A 23,180-nucleotide genomic window follows, 5' to 3' on the forward strand; every position below is an offset into this window, starting at 1 on the left:
TAATTATGATAGGGACACTTGAGAGATGAAATAATTACAGATTACACTTATTTGTTGCCCCCTGCTTGTCCAGAATGGCATCACACCCCTTCATATAGCCTCCAGGAGGGGCAATGTGATGATGGTCAGACTACTGCTGGACAGAGGAGCACAAATTGATGCCAAAACAAAGGTAAGTTTGCCAGTAGAGTCACTCTGCTCTTTGTTTGCTTCGAGTGACGGTCTGTCTCAGACCAAAGACATTCTGGGATTGTGCTGCTTTTGCATGCTTAATCCCCTCCCGATATTTACCAGATTGGTGTATTTCCCAGCTGACCTGCTCGTTCTGTGTCTTATCTGGCTTAAAGCCTTTGCAATTATGCTGTTGGTTTCTCTCTTCCTCTCTTTGGTTTGTCTGTTTGGTAGGATGAGCTGACTCCTCTCCACTGTGCAGCCAGGAATGGTCACGTTCGCATTATTGAGCTCCTGCTAGAACACGGGGCTCCCATCCAGGCCAAAACAAAGGTAAGACGAATTTGATAAAGCACAGCAATCCATGCAGGATTCTTTTTATGTCCTAATTTTGACTTTGAGTTATTTTTATTAAAAAATATTGGTCAGTCAGAGAATGATAGCAGATGACCAACTTGCAAGTAATTTTGATGCAACTCGGGGAAATAAGATGAACTCTGAATGACACATTGTTGTATTGACTTAGCTGCTCGATCTGAGCTTCCTCAGCTATGGACAAGCATATCAAGCGGAACTTATTGCTGCAAGATTATCCTCAAGTAATTTTAGCATAGTGTGTTGATTTAATTCAGTCTGCACTCTGAAACTGAATCTTATTGACTCTGTGCTGCCTACAGGTTGATACGTGCACGGCTCTTTACTGGCAACCGAAGGAAATATGTCTCCATTGTTTCTCCGTTTACGCCTGCCTTCTATTTCTACTTCATCTTTTCGATATTGTTATTTCTGCCCTCCAGAACGGACTGTCCCCCATCCACATGGCAGCTCAGGGGGATCACATGGACTGCGTTAGGCAGCTACTGCAATACAATGCTGAGATCGATGATATCACTCTGGACCATTTAACCCCTCTTCATGTAGCAGCCCACTGTGGTCACCACCGCATGGCCAAAGTTCTGCTGGACAAGGGAGCCAAAGCTAATGCACGGGCTCTGGTGAGAAACAGCTTGTTGCTTTTGAGACCTCATGACGGTGTAGTGGGTGGTGCGTGGGTTTTCCCCACTGTTCAAAAACATGCATGGTGTGTGTGGAGATGTTCAGTGTTGATCTGTGTTTGGCCAGTGATGGATTGGCTTCGTGTTCAGGGTGCAACCTGCTTTCAGTCATAGTCTGCTGAGGTCAGCGCCAATCTCCAGTGACCTGAGGTTGGATGGAGCAATGTGGAAGATAAATGAACAGTTGAACTGATCTTTTTAAACCCACTGAATGTCTTGCAGTATGTCTTTAGTGATGATAAAAGTGTTTGGCACTAACTGCAGCGGTGATTTGAATATTTTGAATGCTGTGTGATGTGTCTGAAAGTTAAAACAGATCAAGTCAATTAGCATTGCCCCCCTTTCCTCGATTTCTTCTTTGAGAATACTGCTGCATCCTTTGCTATCGAATCGACTAGTTATAAAATATTCCACACGTGTTGTCTCGTCATGAACTGTTTCCTGTTTTCATTTTTTTTCAGAATGGCTTCACACCTCTACATATTGCTTGCAAGAAAAACCACATGCGGTCAATGGACCTGCTGCTCAAGCACTCTGCTTCCTTAGAAGCTGTCACAGAGGTGAGACCATGTCCATGTGACCACGGGGACTCAAGTCTGAACGCAAACAATCATCCACTCTGATGGAAATGTTTTCACCCTTGGTAGATCCATAAAGTGAGCAATGTTTTGTAACTCGTAAATAAAATGACAAAGGTGAAACATAAATAGAAAGTTTCAAAATTGACGAGACAGACATTGCTCTTAAAAATATTATTTACTCTTTGTGATCAGAATTTGAGCAAAGGAAATGTTCACATAGCACTGCAGTTTCAAACTAAACCAAAAAAGAAAACAGTGCGGTGGATCAGCCGTGCTGAAAAATGCATTGTCAATACTGGCAGGCTTCAAGGTGAAGGTAAAAGTGGCCACAGGTGGCTAATGTCACAATGCAAAGCATTGTGGGATTGATCTACTTGGATGTAATGTTCGGGGCTTATAAACCTGCAGATCAGTCTGATTACTTTATTCAGTGTTCATTGAAATCTGATCCCGTAATTAGAATTTACTGACAAAGTCAAATCCACATAGTCCTGCCACATGGAATTAATGAGCACAAACATCTCAGCTTATTTGTGATGCATTTATTTTGAGTGTTGATGACCTTTGTTGTGTGTTTGTGTGCCCAGTCCGGTCTCACTCCTCTTCATGTAGCATCATTCATGGGCCATCTGAACATAGTGAAGAACCTGCTCCAAAGAGGGGCTTCACCGAATGCTTCCAATGTGGTGAGAACATAACCTGTTCACTCGTTTATTTTCATTTTGATTTCAAACTACTTTTTAATTCACACATAGACTTTGAATATATCAATCTGACAAATAATTCTCAATATGATCAGCTACTTTACAGATAAGAATGATGATTTCACTCATAAAGTTGTATTTGAACAGACATTAATATGCACTAAGGTGCTTTATGAGCAAATGTTAAGCATTGTGAAGTTGTTGATGACTGGCTTAAAAAGCTCAGTTTGATTTCTGTCATTATTCTGACATACTGTGCTCTCTAAGTGACTACTCCATCCTTCCCTCTACATTAGAAAGTGGAGACTCCTCTCCATATGGCCTCCAGAGCAGGACACTGTGAGGTCGCTCAGTTCTTGCTACAAAATGCAGCACAAGTGGATGCCAAGGCTAAGGTACAAGTTTTACCATCCAAAATAAGCTCATGGTTTCTATGTTTGTATTTTTATTAGAAGGTTACTTTGCAAATTGCCAAATGAATTGCATTAAAAAAAAAGCTGCAAACACATAACATATGGCATGTTTCTTTGAGTGACTGCCTCAATATTTCACTCTGCTCTGTGGAAATCTCTTTATTATTATTATATATATTGTTTTCCTCCTCCAGGATGACCAGACGCCCCTACACTGTGCCGCCCGCATGGGCCACAAGGAGCTTGTCAAGCTGCTCCTGGAGCACAAGGCCAACCCCGACTCGGCCACAACTGCAGGTCACACACCGTTACACATCGCAGCGCGTGAAGGACACGTCCACACAATCCGGATATTGCTGGATGCTGGAGCACAACAAATAAAGATGACAAAGGTGGATATTTTCAGTCATTTGCAAAGCTAAATATGAAGTTTGTTTTGAATGTGTGTTTTAAAAATAATTGTATTTTCCCTGAATAATTTTTTCTTTCCTTTTAATTATGGAAAAGAGGTCCCTATTAAGTGAATTAAGTATATTGTAAAACTACTAATTATTTGAACTAAACAGTTCACAGTTGTTCTTTCCTCTGGGAGGGAAGTTGTGCAGCAGAGACATCTGCCAAAGATAGAAAACACAGACGCCACCTTCAGGCAGCCATCAGCCATGTCTTTAGAAGACTGCCGTGCCACATTGTCTTGTCGTGAGGATCATTTACATCCAGTCTCTCTGCAGTCAACCCAGAGAAAAGGAAGCACCAGATAGTTTAAAATTGTACTCAACAGTGTCTGAGGCTTTCAGCAAATCAGTGTTGCTGTAATGATATAGTTTATAGCTTCATGTTGGCGTCGGTTCATCTGGGGATGAAATACCTGTCTCACAGTTCCAGCTGAATGTACAGAAAACCAATCTCCATTTGTTCTTTTCTTCTGAGCAGAAAGGTTTCACTCCCCTCCACGTGGCCTCTAAATATGGAAAGGTGGATGTAGCAGAACTCCTTCTGGAGAGAGGAGCTAACCCAAATGCAGCCGGGAAGGTGAGCCAATCAGACAATGAGGCACTCTTTGTGAGCCTGTGAAGAGCAGGTCAGCATATAAGCTCGGTGTTGCTGAAGTAGGTGTTTTTATCAGCTTTATTGACAGATTACCATGCTCTGTGTTTCATATATACATGTTTCTGTGTATTTGTGTGTGCGTGTTTCTGTGTGGGTTTATATCTGTCTACATGTGTCTGTGCGTGTGGTTAACAGAACGGTCTGACACCCCTTCATGTGGCCGTTCATCACAACAACCTGGATGTTGTTAAACTCCTGGTCAGCAAGGGAGGATCTGCACACAGCACTGCCCGAGTAAGATGCTCACATGTTTGTGTGTGTGTGTGTGTGTGTGTGTGTGTGTGTGTGTGTGTGTGTGTGTGTGTGTGTGTGTGTGTGTGTGTGTGTGTGTGTGTGTGTGTGTGTGTGTGTGTGTGTGTGTGTGTGTGTGTGTGTGTGAAAACTCACACAAGGAGCCCAACGCAACATGTCACGATATTGCTCATAAAACATTTTTTTTTTAAAAAGGCCAAATGAGATTGAGATGCACCAGAATTAAGTTGAGCTGCTTCCACTTGTTTGTGTGCTGTATGTCCTTGTTTCTCTGTACAGAATGGCTACACTCCCCTTCACATAGCAGCCAAGCAGAACCAGATGGAGGTGGCCAGTTGTCTGCTTCAGAATGGGGCATCGCCGAATTCGGAGTCCCTCCAAGGCATCACGCCCCTACACCTGGCTTCACAGGAGGGACGGCCAGATATGGTGGCCCTCCTCATCTCCAAGCAGGCCAACGTGAATCTAGGAAACAAGGTAGAATATTACAATACAAGAAAACATGCGCCTCTCTTTTATCTATTTAGCTTATCTGAACGTAGGAATGCGTTCGCAGATAAATGTTACAATGTAAGGCTCAGTGTCAGGAAGATAGAGAAACTGTAAGGGGCAAACACACACTGTTGCTGAGCAACAGCGTATTTTTGGTAAATTGCATCATGTACAGGTTGGGCTGAAAAACAGTACCTGAATCTAGTAAACATTTAACATTAAGGAAATTACTTTACCAGCTACTTAAACAAAAATTAACAAATGACTTGTGTCTCTTATTTATGTTGTACTTATAGTTTAGTGTCACCGACATGTCATGAGGCTTTGACACTTAACCTGAGCTGTCAGCACAGTGTGGGTTAGTCTGATGGCTGATTTACTCATTAAGGTCAGCTGAAGTGACATCAGGTCAATTCATCAAGTGGTGCAAACACATCACTTGGATTGTTTGATCTGTCAGTCGTTACAAAAATCTGATATTTTTACCTGTAAGCTCTCCTGCAAGGGGGTTACAATATTTGAAAGTCATGAAGAACTTTTTGCATGACACCCATTCTTGGAAAAACTATATTATTGAATATATGATGCAGCAACAAAATAGGTAAACTCTCAACATGAAGACGCAGTATTTAGCGTTTACCAATACATCTGAGGCATGGAGGGAGAGTAATGTTGGCATTTGTGTCAGGGCTCAGAATCACCAGCACAATTTGGAAACTCACAGAAACTTTTGTCATTGTAATAGATTACTACTGCACGAGATGAAATATTGAAATATGGCGAAAACTAGACTTTAGATTTTTATCTTTTTCTTTTTTTTTGTGTTTGTGTTTGTGTGTTTTTTTGTTTTTCAGAACGGTCTGACCCCTTTGCACCTTGTGGCTCAGGAGGGTCATGTTGGCATCGCAGATACGTTAGTCAAACAAGGAGCCTCCGTTTACGCTGCGTCCAGGGTAAGTTACTACACCAAGCGTGGTACATAGAACGATCAAACAGGTAATATTGATCGGTGGCTCATTATATTTTGCTGATGAAAACGGTGTCATGTTCAGGGAACAATTCAATTTAAGTGCATATTCCCGGTAGACATTCATGCTGCCTTCTTTGTGGTACAGACCGTTCCAAAGATTAAGTTACTTAATGATCCACTTGCAGAGATTCTGTTATCCCTCTGCATTTGAGTCATCCTATTCATAGTTGACTACACATCCTAAAAGCAATGACTTGGTACAGTGCTGAGATTTGGGAGCCTCGCTCAAGGTCCCACAGTGGTGGTGAAGGGGTGGGAGCGACTTTTCATGTACCCCACCTAAACCTGTTGATGGTGCAGGGATTCGAAGTAGTAGTCAAAAGCTTTTAGTCACCACTATTGTTCTAGATTGTTGCAGATGGCTTTAATTTTCATTGCAAATTATTATGTGCATATATTTTAGATGTTTTGTATGGTTTGCCTGTGATGTAGCCTTGGTTTGTATTCGGTACCATTGATTCTGCCCATCCTCTAATGTTAAACATAATATATCAGAGGGTGATATGTACACCAGAGGGAGGAGGATTTTAATATGCACATAATAAATTCAGCATTTTAATTATCCTAAGTACCAGAGAAATTATAAACCTTGGTATTTTCAATTTCCCCATAAAACTTGAAAAACCGCTCGGCCTCTGAACAGCCCCTCTCTCTCTCTCTCTCTCTCTCTCTCTCTCTCTCTCTCTCTCTCTCTCTCTCTCTCTCTCTCTCTCTCTCTCTCACAGATGGGCTACACACCCCTTCATGTGGCTTGTCACTATGGCAACATCAAAATGGTGAAGTTCCTTCTGCAGCAGCAGGCTCATGTGAACAGCAAGACGAGGGTAAAAAAAATATAAATCAATATCGTCTCCGTTTATTTGGCCTCTCAGAACAGCACCTTTTTTTCTTCTTTTTTTTGGTTTCTTGTTGTGCGTGACTCTGTTTCTCCTGTTCAGATGGGCTACACGCCTCTGCACCAGGCGGCTCAGCAGGGCCACACCGATATCGTCACCCTGTTGTTGAAACATGGAGCCCTGCCCAACGAGATTACCACGGTGAGACACTTTTAGGAATACCCTGTTACAGCCTGGTAGTGCCTGCATACAGATTTCTCCACGGAAACATTCACAGGTATTCATCAAAATTCATGAAGATGAGAAAAAATATATTTTTCACATGCTGATTTAAAAAAAAAATGCCTAAAAATATGAGTTAAAAAAATATATTTTGATCACAGAATACAGCACATATAAAAGCATATCCTTTAGTTCTGTACTCTCAACCGAGGTAATACAATACTGCAGTAATAATGACAAAATGACTGTTATTTGAAAGGAATGGTAAATGGACTTTACTTATAGTAATAGTGCATTATACCACTTTAGCAGTCTCTTTACACAGTCAGTGACATTCAAAGTTTTACTCCCCCACAACCTGAACAACGGTAACTGAGACAGATTCCATAAGAAATGGCCACTTCCTATCAAGTTTCCCAACATTCTAACCTTACATAGAGATCATCAGAATGCTTTGAGAAGCGAGAAGAGTGTGAAGAGTGTGTTGGTGGTTCGATCCCTCATCTCACGTACCCACGTGTCAAAGTGTCATTGGATTACTCATCGATACTCCTGAAACAGTGAAACTCTATAAAAGGGAAGTCCCATTCACCTACAGTATGGAGAGAGGCACTGTGTTGAAGAGGTTTACAGAATGCACTTTTTAAAAATGAACTTCAGGGTGTCAGTATTCTATGTAATAAAATCATTTAATCTCATGGGGTTTACTGCACCCCAAGAGATTAAATGAGGCTTCTTGTATCTGTTGAACTAAAATGAGTTACTCGCTTTGATGTACACAATGTACCTCCTCTCACACAAAGTTTTGTTTAGATTTGTTGGAAATATCATTGAATGTTTGATGAATCAAAAAGAGAACATTTCCATGTGACATCTAATGCCAATATCAGTCGGTGTATTATAAAAGGTTCAGTTCAGTTCTCATGAATATAAAGTTATTCTGCATAAAGTGATGTGTACTGCTTTCTTTTTTTTTATGATTTCAAAACAAGATAAAGCTCTATAGAAACAATTATACTGAAGCTTCTGAATTCTCCCTGTACAGAATGGGACGTCTCCTCTGGGCATAGCTAAGCGGCTGGGTTACATCTCTGTCATCGATGTGCTGAAGCTGGTTACCGAGGAGTCTGTCTCTGCGGTGAGCAACACATCACGCACGGTTCACATGGTTACACTGAGTGGCCTTGACGCGCCATGACTCAGATGTTCAGTCAAATAACCATCCTGTCGTAATCGCACTGCGCTCCCTCACCTGCCCGGTGATTAATGTGTCACTTGGCCGTATTTTCTGTTGTTCTCCCATCTCCATACTCACACCTTTTCACTCCCGATTCTTCACAGATCACCACAGAGAAACATCGGATGAGTTTCCCCGAGACGGTAGATGAGATTCTGGACGTTTCGGAGGATGAAGGTGAGGCTACCTGACCTGAATGTCTGACTGTGACTCTGTGTATTCATTTTCAGCTCTCAATTTGTGATAGAAGAAAACTCTGAAGGGGTGGGGCGCGCTGACATTTCAAAGTGCTACAGTGAATATGAATGAATAAATATGTATGCGATTGTTGTCTTTATAACACCGTTTTCCGTTTGTTTTGTAGGGGTTGCCCAGCTAACCTTAGGTAGGATTGTGTGTGTTTCTCTGCCTTGTCCGGTCGGGTGGCTCGTGAACTTGTGCCTTCATTGCAGTCTCATTTCCTCCGTGTGTCACTAATTGTCCTTCTAATCAGTTCAACTCTCAAACTCCAGCACTGTTCACCGCTCTTTCTCCTCATCTTATCTCCTGTATCTTGAGTCTCTCCTCGGTCTTGTTCAGAGGTTGATTTCATATAAAACAGTTTTTCCATCAGCATGAAAGTATTTTTTATTTCTTTTCTTTTCTTACCAGCCTTCAGTGCACATCTGTTCGTGGGCTTCTCGTCGACAGAGCTCCCCATATTTCTGCTTTCAGACAACAAAACAGCACCATTTTCCAATTCAGCTGTTACTTTTCCCTTTTACAGACTTAATCGATCCATAAGCTGATTATAAACACATGCTGAGCCGCAGCTGTGACACGCTCCTGCAAACAGTTGCTGTTTACGCAGTCGTCTCTCTGCTTCAAAGATCCTCAGAATTAAAAACCTAATCAGTCATTTCTGCTCAACATATTTTCAAGCTTTTGTTATTTTTGCAGTCCTATTATCTTTGTTGAATTTTTATTTATTTATTTTTTTCCTTCTTTAACATTTTGGTTGTTTTTCTGAACAGCTTGTTACTACTGGATGTTCAACTGTCTCTGTCTCCGTCCTGTGAAGTGTTTCATAGTTTTCTCCTAGAGTTGTAACGGTTGTGAACCAAACCCCAAAACCTCGGTTGAAATTATTCCTGTTTTAAAAACTCATTCTGCACTCACAAAATCTGATTTTAAAACTCCCAATTGGGACCCACAGTCAACAAGTGTTGCATATTTTTGTTATCAGCTTGTCTTCATTGCATTTACACTTGGCGTTCCTCAAGGTTCTCTGATAGGACGTGTAAATAAATAAAATCTAAAATCATTATTTATTTATTTTTAAACCCTACTTATAATGACTTTTCATAATATATTACAGAAATCAAAGCATTCTTGGAAAGAATATTTATTTAATTTTATTCATATTTGTTGTATATTTGAATGACTAACCCTTTATGTGCCAAGTGACTATACTTGCTATCTTATCTTTTTATGCTTTCTTCCAAATTAACAATGGAAATCTAAAGTAAATAATAGAACATGGAAAACATTAATTGTGCTAATTATTTTACTCATTGTAATATAAACACCATTGTGCTCTGTTGCATCTCATATCTCCTTTCAGTGCAGCCGATTTATCTTTGAAATAAGTCAAGAAAAATAAAAGTGGGAGTGTTTATTTCTAAAGGTTTGTTGTTGTTATTATTATTGTCTAAATTCCACATTATATCATAGTCTCCTTTGGTGGTGCACTGGGTTAACTCCTCACCTTTGAAGGACACTAGTTCAAATCCCCAGTTGTAACAAGTTTATCTAGTGTGAAACTTTGCTGAGAACAAACTGAGAGTTTCCAGTGCAGCTGGATAGACATTTATTCTATTGTATTACAATTGTACTTGATCGGGTTCAGGAGGGAAATGCATTTAGAGGCTTTCAAGAGAGGACAAGAAATTAGATAGAGATAGATAGATACTTTATTCTTCCACATGGGGAAATTCACAGTTCCGGGTGTATCAACACACGATAGGTAAAAGAGTAACATAACATATTTCTGATTTTGGTCACTTTCATACCACTTTGTAAGAGATGTGATTCTGTAATTTTAATGTTATAGTGTACAGAAATATTCATTAAGAGAGAGATTATTTAAATCAGTGCACTATGAAGTGTTAACAGAAGTTGGGTTTTTTTTGTCCACTGTTATTAAAAACAAGATAATGTCAACACTACTTTGGTCAAATCCCAATGTTTGTCCCCAAAATGTATTGGTCATTTATTGAAATCCCAAACCTGAACCGGACTGTGGGTTCGGTGAACCGTTACTCCTCTACTTATTACTGTTGTTATGATTATCATCTTATCAGTGTCATTGCTATTTATTAATCGAGGTGTTTTCTCCTACACAGAAACAACCATCACCCCATGTGATTTCATCTTTAATGGGCATGCTCACTTAAAAAGCTGTCACCAGGTGCCTTGCAGTGTCCCTTCAAACCGTGTTGATGCTCACTGTCTTATCAATCCTCTTCTTTCTTTGGTTTCCATCAGCTCTGGTTGTTGTTGGTTTGACTCCATCGCTTGGACTAAAATGTTTAAAACTGCTTTGTGGCCATTATTTTTTTCTTCTGCGGGTTCATAGAAGTGAAGGGATGGGAGGGATGGTTTGAGGCTGCTGTTGCTCATAAAAGAAAATGTCAAAACACCTCAAGATACTTTGACACTATTGGCAGATATATATGTTTAAGGAAGCTGTGTGAATTGATTGTGACGGTTAAAATCAGCATCATTTTGCCCCTTACTTCCCCCTGTGTCCTCCTTTTCTCCCCCTAATCCCTTATGTCTTTTTTGTAACCTCGTTTGTGCATTTTTTAATTGAATTGATTTTTGCTTCCTTTTTACCCATTTTCGTAGATTTTATTCATTGATTTATTTTTTATTTTTTATATATTTTAACAGGAGACGAGTTGCTCGGGATGGACGGGGCACGCTATTTGAAGCTGGATGACTTCAAGGATCAAGACGACGACTTTCTCTCACCAAAGAAGACCCTCAGAGACTTTGAGGGTGGCATGGGCACCACGTAAGTCACGTGTGCAGCGTAATATGTGAGGAGGTGGTCTGAAGGTGGCAGAAGATCAATTCCCCCCCCCCCCCCCCCAATTTTCATTCATTTTCAGGAGCACCTGACATAAATACTCAAATACAAAATTATTCAGCCACTGTGTCTTGTCCTACATTATTATCTTCTCCTTCACCACAGGCCATATTCACCTGCTATTCCCAGGATCCCCTGTGTGTCACCAGAGACAGTCCTTCTGGATCAGGTACACTTTAAAGTTCAGTTTATATCAGACATTTATTCACCTTTCACTTTTTTCCTTCTATCACTTTTTTAAATTTCTCTTCTCTTTTTAAAGCACCATCATTTATAGATTCCTCTATTTGAGAATAGAATAGAATAGAATAACTTTATTGTCATTATGTGTCACAACTAATGAAATTGAAAGGTGGTGCTCCCTTTGTACATCAATAGAAAGTGTAAAAAAAGAAGTACACAAATTGAACACATGAGACAAACGAGAGGTTTGCATTTCCAGAAGAAAATGCAAGTGTGAATGCTGAAAGCTGAATCTCTTTTGATCTGCTGCCTCTCGCCCCTGCGTCTCCATGTCAAGGGACACTGATCTCCTTTGTTTAATTGTTAAAGACATACCTTCCACACGAAAACTTATAGACACCAACATGTATGAATCACTTTTTTTTTTTACATACAAGTTGTGCAGGAAACAACAAGAAACAAGACCATGTTTCAAAGGATGCTTTAGTCCACATTCTTGAAAAATGGCTTTTGGATTTGCTACCACACAATGAATGTAGCGACGCAGGTAGTAGGAAGGGGCTGGAAAAAGCCTAAGTCCCTAAAAAGATGAATAATTTAAAATTAGAAGCTAAATTTAGAACAGAGCAACGTCTAAACCACCAAAACAAGACAGAAGAACAACTGTTCTTTAACCCTTTAAAAACTTGAGCCTCTCAGATGGAAAGCTCAATTACAAACAGCAGAAATATTAGTTATGTTACACAAACTTGGAAATTCTATGCATTTTAATATGCACCTAACACCAAATTAATTATTAAATACTAAAATCTATATAATGTCCTTTCAGTGTCAACCGAGTTGAATCTCCTAATTAAATATTTTAAAAGACTTTTAATGTCCATTTTTTATTTGCTCTCCTTTCTCTTTCTATTCATTACTTTTGTCTTTACTCTTCGCTCTCATTTCTTTCACTCCTGTCATAATCTTTTCATGTATGGTTATTTCACCCCTTCTGAATTCTTCACGGCCTGTCATTTTTCTCCCTCTCCGACTTCAGCACACTCCCATCCCTTTGCCAAAAGAGTACGACGAGGACTCCCTTATCCCGAGCAGTCCGGCCACAGAAACCTCCGACAATGTCAGCCCTGTGGCCAGCCCTATTCACACCGGGTGAGTTCATTAATCTGCTTTTTTTGTGTTCATGCTAAAGCATGTCATTGACAGCTTTATTTTATGAAGGGACTTGGACTGATACATTAGTGTTACACATGGTAAAGTTTAGCATGGATTACAGGATGGTTGTCATGGAGGAAAAAGTCAAAAACAGATTTCCAAGTCTTAAAAATAGCAGATATATAAATCAAAGGCCTCACTGGGGTGTTTCTGATCAGTCACCGAACATGAATAATAGATAATCTACTTGCTGGCATACTACTGCAAGCAATATTATAAACGTGCGTGTGTTTTGTAATGAATTTGTGACTTAAAAATGTATAAAAGGCAGGTTGAATACTGTAATGTTCATACAACTTTATCTGCTTGCAACATAGGGAGTCTTTAAGTTGATGGAGGGAAAAGATGAGCGATGAGAGGAGTCATCCTACCACACACACACACACATACACACACACACACATACACACACACATACACATACACACACATGCACACACCAGCTTGGAGCTCTGTTTGAAATCTCTTCATGTCAGTCTTGGTGAACTTGTGGAGTGGTCACTCCAGATGGCCTTTGGTCCGCCACCATATTGAAACAATCAAATGAAAAGGGCGCCGGCGCATTAGATTGATTTCTGCTTTTTGACACAGAGATAAAGCACGAACAGGCAGACACCAGATCAATTCAAACTAGTGTTCAAAAGAATTCCTCTCTCATTCGCTGGAAGCAGTTCTGCTGAGTGTTGGATTTTGAGTGTTCTGTTGTTCTTTAATGCTAAATGCATGTTTATTAATATCACCTTTCAAGACATCCAAGCTCTTTTCATTAACTCACCAAATGCTGGTGTGACTCTCAGCTTCCTGGTGAGTTTCATGGTGGACGCTCGAGGAGGCTCGATGCGAGGCAGCAGACACCACGGCCTGCGGGTGATCATCCCTCCTCGGACCTGCGCCGCACCCACACGCATCACCTGTCGCCTCGTCAAGCCCCAGAAACTGACCACGCCCCCACCGCTGGTGGAGGGGGAGGGTCTGGCCAGCAGGATTATCTCGCTAGGACCATCCAGTATGCAGTTTCTTGGGTAAGTCAAACTTGTTCAGTGCTCAGGGACAATTTACTGGACTTGTCTTTGTTATGGAAGTATGTTTGTATTACCACTCCAAATTCTTAACATCTCACTCTCTTATGTTTGTCATTTTTCTCGATGAGTAATATTAATGCACCCCAGTACTAGTGTGAGAACCAGTCTGCTAGTATGGCTTTTTTTAAGCTCACAGAATAGATTTGGAGCATTTTTGTGTTGCAAACTCGTTGGATGTATAGACATCATCCAGATTAGAGTTGAAAGGAATCTAAGATGGTCATTTTAAGTCCAAAGGAGGCAGAGTTTTTTTTTTTTTTACATGGAGAATTTGTCACAGCATGGTAACCAAAGAACGAAAAACAGAACAATAACTTGACAAACATGGAACAAAAGAAAGCTGTGGTGTACGTGGGCACGTGCGTACATAAACATAAACATTAGACACAATATGAAATAAACACAACTAAATTTCACCTTTCAATTAAAATACAACAAAGGACAAGACAAGAACATGAGCAGATGTGAAACACAAAGAATCATGAGGGAATTAAACATGGAGCACACTGGGAAAACAAACCACCAAGACTGCGAATAAAGTGACGAGAAAGATCTCAACACCCAAATGTTTCTTGGTTTGTCGTTCACTAGATGATCATTAGAAACAAAAAGTTTGGTATTTAGTTTTAGTACATGAAAAATAGACCAGCTGCTTCAAACAAATGTTAATAGTAAAAAATAACTTGCCGTGGATATGAGCTATTGATAATACTGTGAAAAATTGTCAAATAATGTTTAAGTTACTGTTTAGCAGACTGTTACATTAAATGACCTTACAATTTGGTGGGATTAACAAATGTAATTATAGTGCAATGCCAATATAAATGAAGATAATTGTAATTTAATTGCAAATCTGTTCATTTAAACCAAAAGCGTATTAAATGCTTTTGATGAAGTGGTAAATTCATTATAGAGAAGATTTTCATCATTGTGGTTGCTGTTATCTCCCACAGGCCTGTGATAGTGGAAATCCCTCACTTTGCCTCACTGGGCCGAGGGGATCGGGAGCTGGTGGTCCTCCGCAGTGAAAACGGCTCGGTATGGAAGGAGCATCGCAATCGCTATGGCGACGAAGTGCTGGAAACTATTCTGAATGGCATGGATGAAGGTCAGTGTGATGGTTATGGATGTCGCTGTCTGTGAGACCTTGCACGGTCGCAGATAAGCCGGTCTTAATCTTGATGTATGACCCCGGAGTTACAGAGCAGGAACACCGGGGGAGGGGACCTTTTTAATGGTACACCTGTCTCTGCAGCGTCACATTAAACGGACTTTCTCTCATTTCCACTCAACGACTGAAAACCCTGACTACATACTCTTTGCGTGTGCTTCTGTGTCTCTTATCGCCATTCCTGTCCTCTTTCTTTTCATTACAGACTTGGAGAGTCAAGAGGAGCTGGAGAAGAAGCGAATCCGCCGGATCATCTCCACCGACTTCCCCCTCTACTTTGCTGTCGTCTCCCGCATTCAGCAGGAGAGCGATCTCATTGGTCCGGAGGGCGGCCGGCTGACCAGTAAGCTGGTGCCACATGTTGAGGCCATCTTCCCCGAGACAGCGGTCACCAAAAGAGTGAGGCTAGGTCTGCAGGTAAGAAAATGAGTCTTGTAGAAGGTGGAAAAGTGCCTGAGAAAGCGTGGGAGTTACAGCAAGGAGGACAGCGGACAACTATTTGACAGAGTCTGTGAACATTCTCACCCTTCGTAATTGCTCGGGTGTTTGCTATGTTGTTTATACAACAAGCACAAGCCTGTTGTGTCGCTGAAATTACTGGGAGCAGATGTTTGAATCACAGAACGGAGTGCAGTCTGTTACTCCATCGTCTGTGCCAACGTGATTACCTGCAGCCTCCATCTCTGGTTGTGCTGCGTTCAGTCAGCCTCATTCCGACTTGACTGGTTTGATGTCCTGAAGTTGATGTTTGATCTAGTGGCCTTTAATTTTTACAAGAGTCAAGGAGGTGCTGTACAGCGTTGCAGATACATCTTTTGTTCTCTCTAAAAGTTTTGAAGTTTCAAAAGGAAATCTTTTGATTAAAATGAAAAAAAATTTTTTTTATCTAATTTACGTCACATTTTGCAAATGTGTTACTTGCTTTGCATTTCCTGTCATCTCAATACTTTTGTTGATGTATTTTACACTTACAAGCCCTAAAAAGTACATTACCTAACATTGCGTTGAGTTCTTTCATGTTGTCTAATGTGCTATCTGCATAATGGTCGCTTGCTTTACAGTTTATTGCCATTTTGTTTTTGCATTATTGTTGACCACTATAGTTTTCCTAACATTCAAGATGACACTTGTGTTTTGATATACTTTTTGATATATATTTATTTATGACTGCTCAACCACATCAAAGCTAATACTAACAGGCACAACAAGCTGATTAAGACAGCCAGTTATAACCACTGGTTTAAATTGTGAATAAATTTTTTCGATGGAAGAGAATCACAGCATTCTGTCTTCTGCCAGCTTGAACAGTTAGTCACATTTTACAATGAGAGAATTATCATTACAAGCAGTTTAATGGGTCGTTGCGGCCGCTCCCTTTGACAGGGGTCACAACAGAAAGTCACTGCAACATGCATCAAAGCTTCGGCTAGTTTTTATGCCTGATGCCCTTTGAATAATACATTTTGGTTTTATTGTTTGCTTGCCAAGAGCTTAATTATCACTCTTCACAGTTATGATTAACCAGGGTCTATAATGGCAACCAAGGGTCAGTACTTGCAAGGACTTTGATTGCTGTTACATAAAGTAGAGACTAAGTTTACATCACCATCTAGTGGTACAATGTGGTATTACAAGACCAGCCGTCAGGCTGGTTGTTTTGCTTGGTAGCATCTTCAAGTGCTGTTATTTGAGAATGTTAAAAACAATAAATATTGCATATTGTATCTTCAAACTGCACAGTGTAATACATCTTAAAAATACCATTCTAAATCCTTTTCTGAATTGTAACACATAATAATTGTCCTGCAAAAAAATGAGGTCTTGGCTAAAGTGTTTCACTCTCCCAGACTTAAACATTTACATAAATTCATGCTGGCCACCTCATTTCAAACACCTCCACTTGGTTTTGTGTCTCCTTGACACCAACATTACAACAGATTACTGTTTTTTCTTTTGTTTTGTTTTGGGAACATCAGTGTACATTATTTACATCATCTATCATGGTACTGATGCTGTTAAAAAAAAAAAAAGGGGAATTGCATGGGTTTTGCTTTGCCTTATGCTGGTCTGTTTATGTTTTTCTTTTATCCAGCCATCTGTCACTCCTCAGTTCCCTGATTTAAGTTGTGAGCCACACTGAACGAGCTGATGCACTGATCTGAGTGCGATCAGGTGTGAAATATGAATTGGTTGCATGTGTGAGTATGGCTGTGGGCTTGACGTTTCACTTTTATTTGCACATGTGCTTTCTTATTTTCCTTCTATGACAACGCCATGTGGTTACTTACTTACGTTACAATGTGATTACACTTCACATATTTTAGGTTTTCTTCCTTTTTCTACTCCATGTGCTTCCATTTTTCTGGCATCTTTTCAAAGCGCTTCTTTCTGACCACTTTCACCTCAGGCGCAGCCGATCCCTGATGAGCTGCTGACTCGGCAGCTTGGTAATCAAGCGACCTTCAGCCCGGTGGTTACCATCGAACCACGCCGACGCAAATTCCACCGCCCAATCGGATTGCGCATTCCGTTGCCGCCATCCTGGAGGGAGAGTGTCCGTGATGCTGGCGAGGGCGATACCACCAGCTTGCGCCTTCTCTGCAGCGTCATTGGTAGGAATGAACTTGAAGCCTATGAGGAACAACAAAAAGTTTAAAGAGCCTTGAATGCCTGGAATGTTTATGTAAGGGGTTCTGTTACCTTGTTTAATTTTGTCAGTGACACAGTGTGATTGTTTATTCTCAGGTGGAACGGCACCAGCTCAGTGGGAGGACATCACTGGGACCACCAAACTCATGTACGCTAATAACTGTGCCAATTTTACCACCAATGTCTCTGCAAGGTGAGACCCGAGACACATTCGTCACCTCTCAGCTTTCCTCCGCCGCTGTCTTTTTGCCCGCTTCTGAATATCAATCAAGTTGCAGACAGTTAATGTATGTCCTTCCTTCTTCTTTTATCCTCCCGTATTTAGATTCTGGTTGGCAGACTGTCCGCGTACAGCAGAAGCAGTCACCTTTTCCAATCTGCTGTACCGGGAGCTGATGGCTGTCCCGTACATGGCCAAATTTGTTATCTTTGCCAAGATGAATGAGGCCCGTGAGGGACGTTTGCGTTGTTACTGCATGACAGACGACAAGATGGACAAAACTCTGGAGCTGCATGAAAACTTCACTGAAGTGGCGCGCAGTCGAGATATTGAGGTCAGCCCTGAGTGAAAAGGAGCGTGGTGACCAAAGACATAAAAATCAAAGATGTAAACCAGAGCAAGAAACCTTTTTCATAAAAATCCTATATCACTTTTGAAGATCAATCCAAAGGAGTGTCAAAGTCAGCAGTGCAGCAGGCTCAGTTTATTAAAAATGAAGAATCAAAGTCAAAAATGCCATCAAAATCAACTGCACCACACTTGAATGACTTAATCACCCACCATTAAGTTCTCAATTTGTTTGACTAAATATTCTCACCTCCAATAAAAACGGTTTACTCTCATCGAAATGAAAATGAATACTGTAATACAACAAAAACTGTAATCTGCAAAAAGAACAGGTTTTCAACAGGAAATTCCCGAGGGGAGACTAGCTGATGTTCAACAGGAGGATATACAGTCCATGGCTTCTGAAATCTTTATGCCAAGGCCAACACGTACACAAAAATATACAAATGTAAAAGGTCTATTCCACATCTGTGTCAAAATATGGTCAAGAGCTTGCCAAGCCAGCAACTTCATGAACGTCGTCATGTTTGAGTGCAGCAACTCATCAAAAACAACAACATTGCCACGGCTAGGGAAATTTATCTCTGCAGCACCACGCAGACAATTCAGAGTATTTTACAATTAAATTAGGAGAGTCTCTCTATTGAGTGTGTGAATTTGACAGAGCGATGACATCCACTGCGATACCTCTACTTCTGTGTTAGGACTCCTCACAGTGAAAACATCTGTATTTCAAACCCGCGCTCTGCTCAGGAGCTTTTCTGTTTCTCATTCACGCATGACTTTTTTCTGAGTACTCTCTGTTCTCAGTGTACTCTCTGTTCTCAGTGTACTCTCTGTTCTCTGTGTACTCTCTGTTCTCTGTGTACTCTGTTTCCTCCCACAATCCAAAAACACGCTAAACTGACCATAGTGTGTGAGTGTGATTGAGGTGAAGCAAGGTTAAAGTCGATCCTTTATAACAAAGTCAAAGTGTAAATCGGAATTGATTAAAAAAAAAAAAGTACTTGTTGATGATGGATGAGGATGATTTGTATCATTGAACACGTAAACTTATGTGGCAATACCTTAAAAAGTACGAAGATGTACACGTCTCTGTACAAACTCCACTTTCTGCGAAAACCTTTTGTTTTCTTCCTATTACCCCACAGGTTTACAGGGTCATGATCGTTAAGCGCTACAGCCAAGGTGCCTTTAAAAGAATAAACAATCCACCTTGAAAATTAAAGCCAAAGAAATCGTATAGATATTCGATGATGTGTTTTAGTAAATACAATGAAATCCAATGATCCTGTATTAAGCACAGACGTCACCCACCAAACGTTAGAGAGGTCAGATTGTAAAGAAAAGGTAACTTATTTCCACATAGATGAACTCACACCAGTAACTTAAAGAAAAAAAAAAAAAGGGAAATGAAATGTAGAACAAGCCCAAATAACAAATCAATTTTTTCTTTTTTCTTTTTTTTTGATGAAAAGGAAAACAAGGCAATTCCTCCTGACATTTGTTGCCATTTCCCCAGCTAATGGAGGGCATGCCGCTGCACCTGGAGTGTTCTGGGAACCTGGTGCCCATCCGGAAGGCCACCCAGCAGCCTCGCAGCTTCAGCTTCCAGGCCTTCAGAGATAACAGACTGCCCGTCTCCGTTAAGGTCTGTCTCCGTTTGACCACATCACTTGCCTGCTTCTCTGTCACTCGCTACGTGTTTCACACGGTATTGTGGGGTGCTTTTGGTTTTGTTCAGCTGTTGTGTTCAGTGTGTCGAGGGGTCCTCTCACCAGTGAGTTGGTTTTCCTTCCTGAGCACCTGCGTGTCGCCCCAACAACATCTCCATATGGTGGTTTTTGTGCGTCTGTTTTGCTTGCACTGTTGTATCGGGCAGGCAGAGTCATGTACTTCTCTTAGCGGTCTGCTAAACACCGCAGCAACACCAGAAATCTGCAAATGCATTATATATTGAGTGTGAAGGACATCTGTCTGTCGTTCAGTCCATTCTTTCTTGTTGATGTGAAATTGCTATATTGTCAAGTTGTTGTTGTCTTACCTTTGGTCATTTTCTTTGTTTCTTTTATCTTTCATTGAGATGAGCATGTATTAATAGATACACATTTGAATACAAATGATTTTGTATTGTTGCCTCACAGTGAAACGAGTCCTTTTCTTTTCCACCACTTCAAATATTATTTTTTTTTTTGCACTTTCTCTTGCACACACGACGTGTGTACATTTTCATCCTGTGCATATACATGTCCCGGGCCTTTCCATGTCTGTCCTGTGACCATGTCAACTGTATGTACATTTCATATGTTTGTCTATTTCTTTTCTCATGTACTATCAGTGTCTTTCCATTCACGTGTGTCTGCCCTTGACATACAGTGCTGTTTAGTAGTGTTCAGCTAGATGAATACTCGTAGCCACGCTAAAAACAAACAACTTACCTACCCACTTGTCGACTCTCTTGGGTAATTGTTTGCATGACACCCTCACTTTCTTTGCCTGCCTTCCTATCTCGCGGCCTTGCCTGTCTGTACGTGTCTGTCTCACTGTCTCTCTTTCTCTCTCTCACGGTCACTCTGTAACTGTCTGGTCTGACAGACGTCCAGGTAAAATGTGCAGGTAAATCTCTCCCTCTCGCCTGCCTGTGGACTGCTTCCATCCCTGTTTCCCCCCTGCTTCTCGTCCCGTTACTGCGCCACATGCTCGAGACTTAGCGGAGGGATCTAATACCCTGCTTTGGTCTCTTTTCTCTCCTCCTCCTGCTCCACCTCTGTTCCATTCTTCTCTTTTCATCTCTCCTCGCTACCTTTATCTACTCGTCCTTTTCTTTCCTACCTGGTGTCTGTCTCTCCCCCCTCTTTTTTGGCTCTCTCTATTTTCTTCTCTTCCTTTTCTCTCTTTCCTTTTATTTCCGTCCTCTCTCCCTCCCAGGTCAGAGATAGTAACAAAGACTCCACCGGGTTTTTGTCCTTTCTGCGGAAGTGCACCAAATACGAAGACACACAGCACGTACTGTGTAACCTTAACATAGCCATGCCACCTTGTGTCAAGGTAAGAAATTGCATCACCCTCACAAGCAGTTTGTACTTCATGTTCTCTCGAAATCCATCAAATGAGAAGCTAGTTTTTCTAAACTTTAGGACAACATCTGGAAAATTCTGAAAAGGTTACATATTGTGTGCCTGTGGGGTGTTTCTTTTTTTTCCAGGGTGCAATGTTGCCAGGTGGATGTTAATTCTCATATTTTTACATTAATGTTTCACAATGCTAATGTGTGGTTGTAATCAAGGGCATGTTTCCAGCTACGTTGTTACATAAATCTATTCCTTACTGACACCACGAAGCCACAAGTGCCTATAATTCACTTTAAGAGGAACATAGAACGTAGAGTCACTGCCCCCGGCTAGCTCAGTTGGTAGACCATGAGACTCACAATCTCAAGGTAGTGGGTTCATGTCCCACGCCGGACGCCACCTTCCTGTGGGCTCACCACCCACAGGAAAGGTTCTGAATCGGTGCAATGTGATCTGGGTGACAGTGCTCAGGCTGCCACCCCCGTGACCCGGAAACGGATAAGTGGGAGAAAATGGATGGATAGAGTCACTGCATTAGACTGCCATGCAACTGTTATTTTGCTTATAAAAGGTGTATGTGACCCCCACACACCCCCACACCCCCCCACAAAGTTGTCAGGGTTTGATGAAAATACAAATATCAAGTCATTCTTGTTTCGGTTTATGTCTGCATTCTGTCTGTTGATGAATGAAATACATTACAGACACAACATGAAATACTTGGAACAGGAGCAGTACAAATAATATAGATGATTATTTGGTAATACATTCTTTTTTTTTTAAATGGCAACCCAAAACTCGGAAGAAAAAGTTTGCTGTTAGCAATAGGGTAATTGTTTCTTCAGTTCGCCATCGTTGGCTTCCTCAACGCTGACATACTAAGACAACATTCATTATTCATATATACTTGGCAAAGTCACAGTGAGACTCCGTAGATGAAAAAGAGTTGGCTATGGTTATCGATATGAACATAAGATCTGTTTGAAATGTAATGAGATGGCTGATTAATGCATGAAGCTGGGAAACTTACAGTTTTATAATATCTTAAACAGTTTTTTGTATTTCATTAGGACCAGAGCCTTAAGTTGTAATCTTAGACGTCCCATTATTTCTTGTGATTTGATTAATGTGTTCATCTTTCAAAAAAATTGTGTTGGGTTGTTTTTTTTAAAGATACTAACGAGACAAAAACCCAATGTTTCCTTGCTTCCAATATCAAATTGAACACATTTCGAAACAGAAAGCACCACTTTACTTTTAACACTCATCTCTTTTCTAGTGGTGTACCATCTCATTGGCAACAGATGTACTATTTTTGAACGTCAGAAAATGATAAAAAAAAAAAAAAAAAGTGTGTATAATTAGCTCCTACGGATTTATAACACTTTTAGACTGCCAGACTGCTTTCAAGGTATGAAGACTTCACTTGTGTTTGCACTTTGTCAGACCTGACTCTTTCTTAAAACAAGTCACTATCCAATCAAGAACATCTTTTCATTCTGCCGGCAGTTTCTTCAAACATCTTGAATCATCCACTTTGCTAATGTTAATTGAACCACACAGTGTTAGGTAAAACTTTAAAGTGATTGATATAAGTTAATATTTTTGAATCTTTTTCCCAGGTCGTCGGCAGTGAGGAGCGCAGGCGAACTCTAACCCCTCTGGCCCTGAGAGAGCGCTACAGCGCGCTGAACGAGCCCGGTTTGGGTAAGTCCTCCACTGCCTGACCCTCAGCCCTCTCCTCTTATATACACTGTGGAGACGGGCACTGAATGTTGCACTGCCATTTTACCCACAACCCTGCTTCCCTCTCTATTTACCCTGATCTGTCTCTATCGGTGCACGCATGGCACAAAGACCGAGCCTTGAATGCAATGCACCGCTCTACTGTATGCCCCCCAGAGTTTACCGCAGTGCAGTTAGAGAACATGTTGAATGTGCGACCATAAGTCAAGCAGCAGATCCCAAAACGACCCAAATGGCTCCATGGCACATGGCGAATTAG

The 23,180-nt window shown here is 40.9% G+C and overlaps 1 protein-coding gene across 1 annotated transcript in view; it reads left to right on the top strand.

Moving 5' to 3' along the window:
• Window positions 1-23,180, top strand: part of ank1b (ankyrin 1, erythrocytic b) — a gene marked incomplete at both ends in the record, with an annotated part of 85,780 nt that overhangs the window by 50,188 nt on the left and 12,412 nt on the right. The window contains 28 exons of the mRNA XM_080477709.1: window positions 74-172; window positions 406-504; window positions 969-1,166; window positions 1,688-1,786; window positions 2,395-2,493; window positions 2,808-2,906; window positions 3,119-3,316; window positions 3,858-3,956; window positions 4,170-4,268; window positions 4,566-4,763; window positions 5,633-5,731; window positions 6,534-6,632; window positions 6,747-6,845; window positions 7,912-8,004; window positions 8,208-8,280; window positions 8,468-8,488; window positions 11,038-11,161; window positions 11,342-11,405; window positions 12,459-12,571; window positions 13,432-13,656; window positions 14,670-14,824; window positions 15,093-15,304; window positions 17,295-17,499; window positions 17,633-17,729; window positions 17,862-18,090; window positions 19,627-19,755; window positions 21,033-21,152; window positions 22,798-22,882. Coding sequence (XP_080333835.1) covers window positions 74-172; window positions 406-504; window positions 969-1,166; window positions 1,688-1,786; window positions 2,395-2,493; window positions 2,808-2,906; window positions 3,119-3,316; window positions 3,858-3,956; window positions 4,170-4,268; window positions 4,566-4,763; window positions 5,633-5,731; window positions 6,534-6,632; window positions 6,747-6,845; window positions 7,912-8,004; window positions 8,208-8,280; window positions 8,468-8,488; window positions 11,038-11,161; window positions 11,342-11,405; window positions 12,459-12,571; window positions 13,432-13,656; window positions 14,670-14,824; window positions 15,093-15,304; window positions 17,295-17,499; window positions 17,633-17,729; window positions 17,862-18,090; window positions 19,627-19,755; window positions 21,033-21,152; window positions 22,798-22,882 — 3,529 coding nt within the window. The remainder of the gene's footprint in view (window positions 1-73; window positions 173-405; window positions 505-968; window positions 1,167-1,687; window positions 1,787-2,394; window positions 2,494-2,807; window positions 2,907-3,118; window positions 3,317-3,857; window positions 3,957-4,169; window positions 4,269-4,565; window positions 4,764-5,632; window positions 5,732-6,533; window positions 6,633-6,746; window positions 6,846-7,911; window positions 8,005-8,207; window positions 8,281-8,467; window positions 8,489-11,037; window positions 11,162-11,341; window positions 11,406-12,458; window positions 12,572-13,431; window positions 13,657-14,669; window positions 14,825-15,092; window positions 15,305-17,294; window positions 17,500-17,632; window positions 17,730-17,861; window positions 18,091-19,626; window positions 19,756-21,032; window positions 21,153-22,797; window positions 22,883-23,180) is intronic.

Source organism: Lipophrys pholis, assembly GCF_963383615.2.
Source record: "Lipophrys pholis genome assembly, chromosome: 12".
NCBI classification, from domain to species: Eukaryota; Metazoa; Chordata; class Actinopteri; order Blenniiformes; family Blenniidae; genus Lipophrys; species Lipophrys pholis.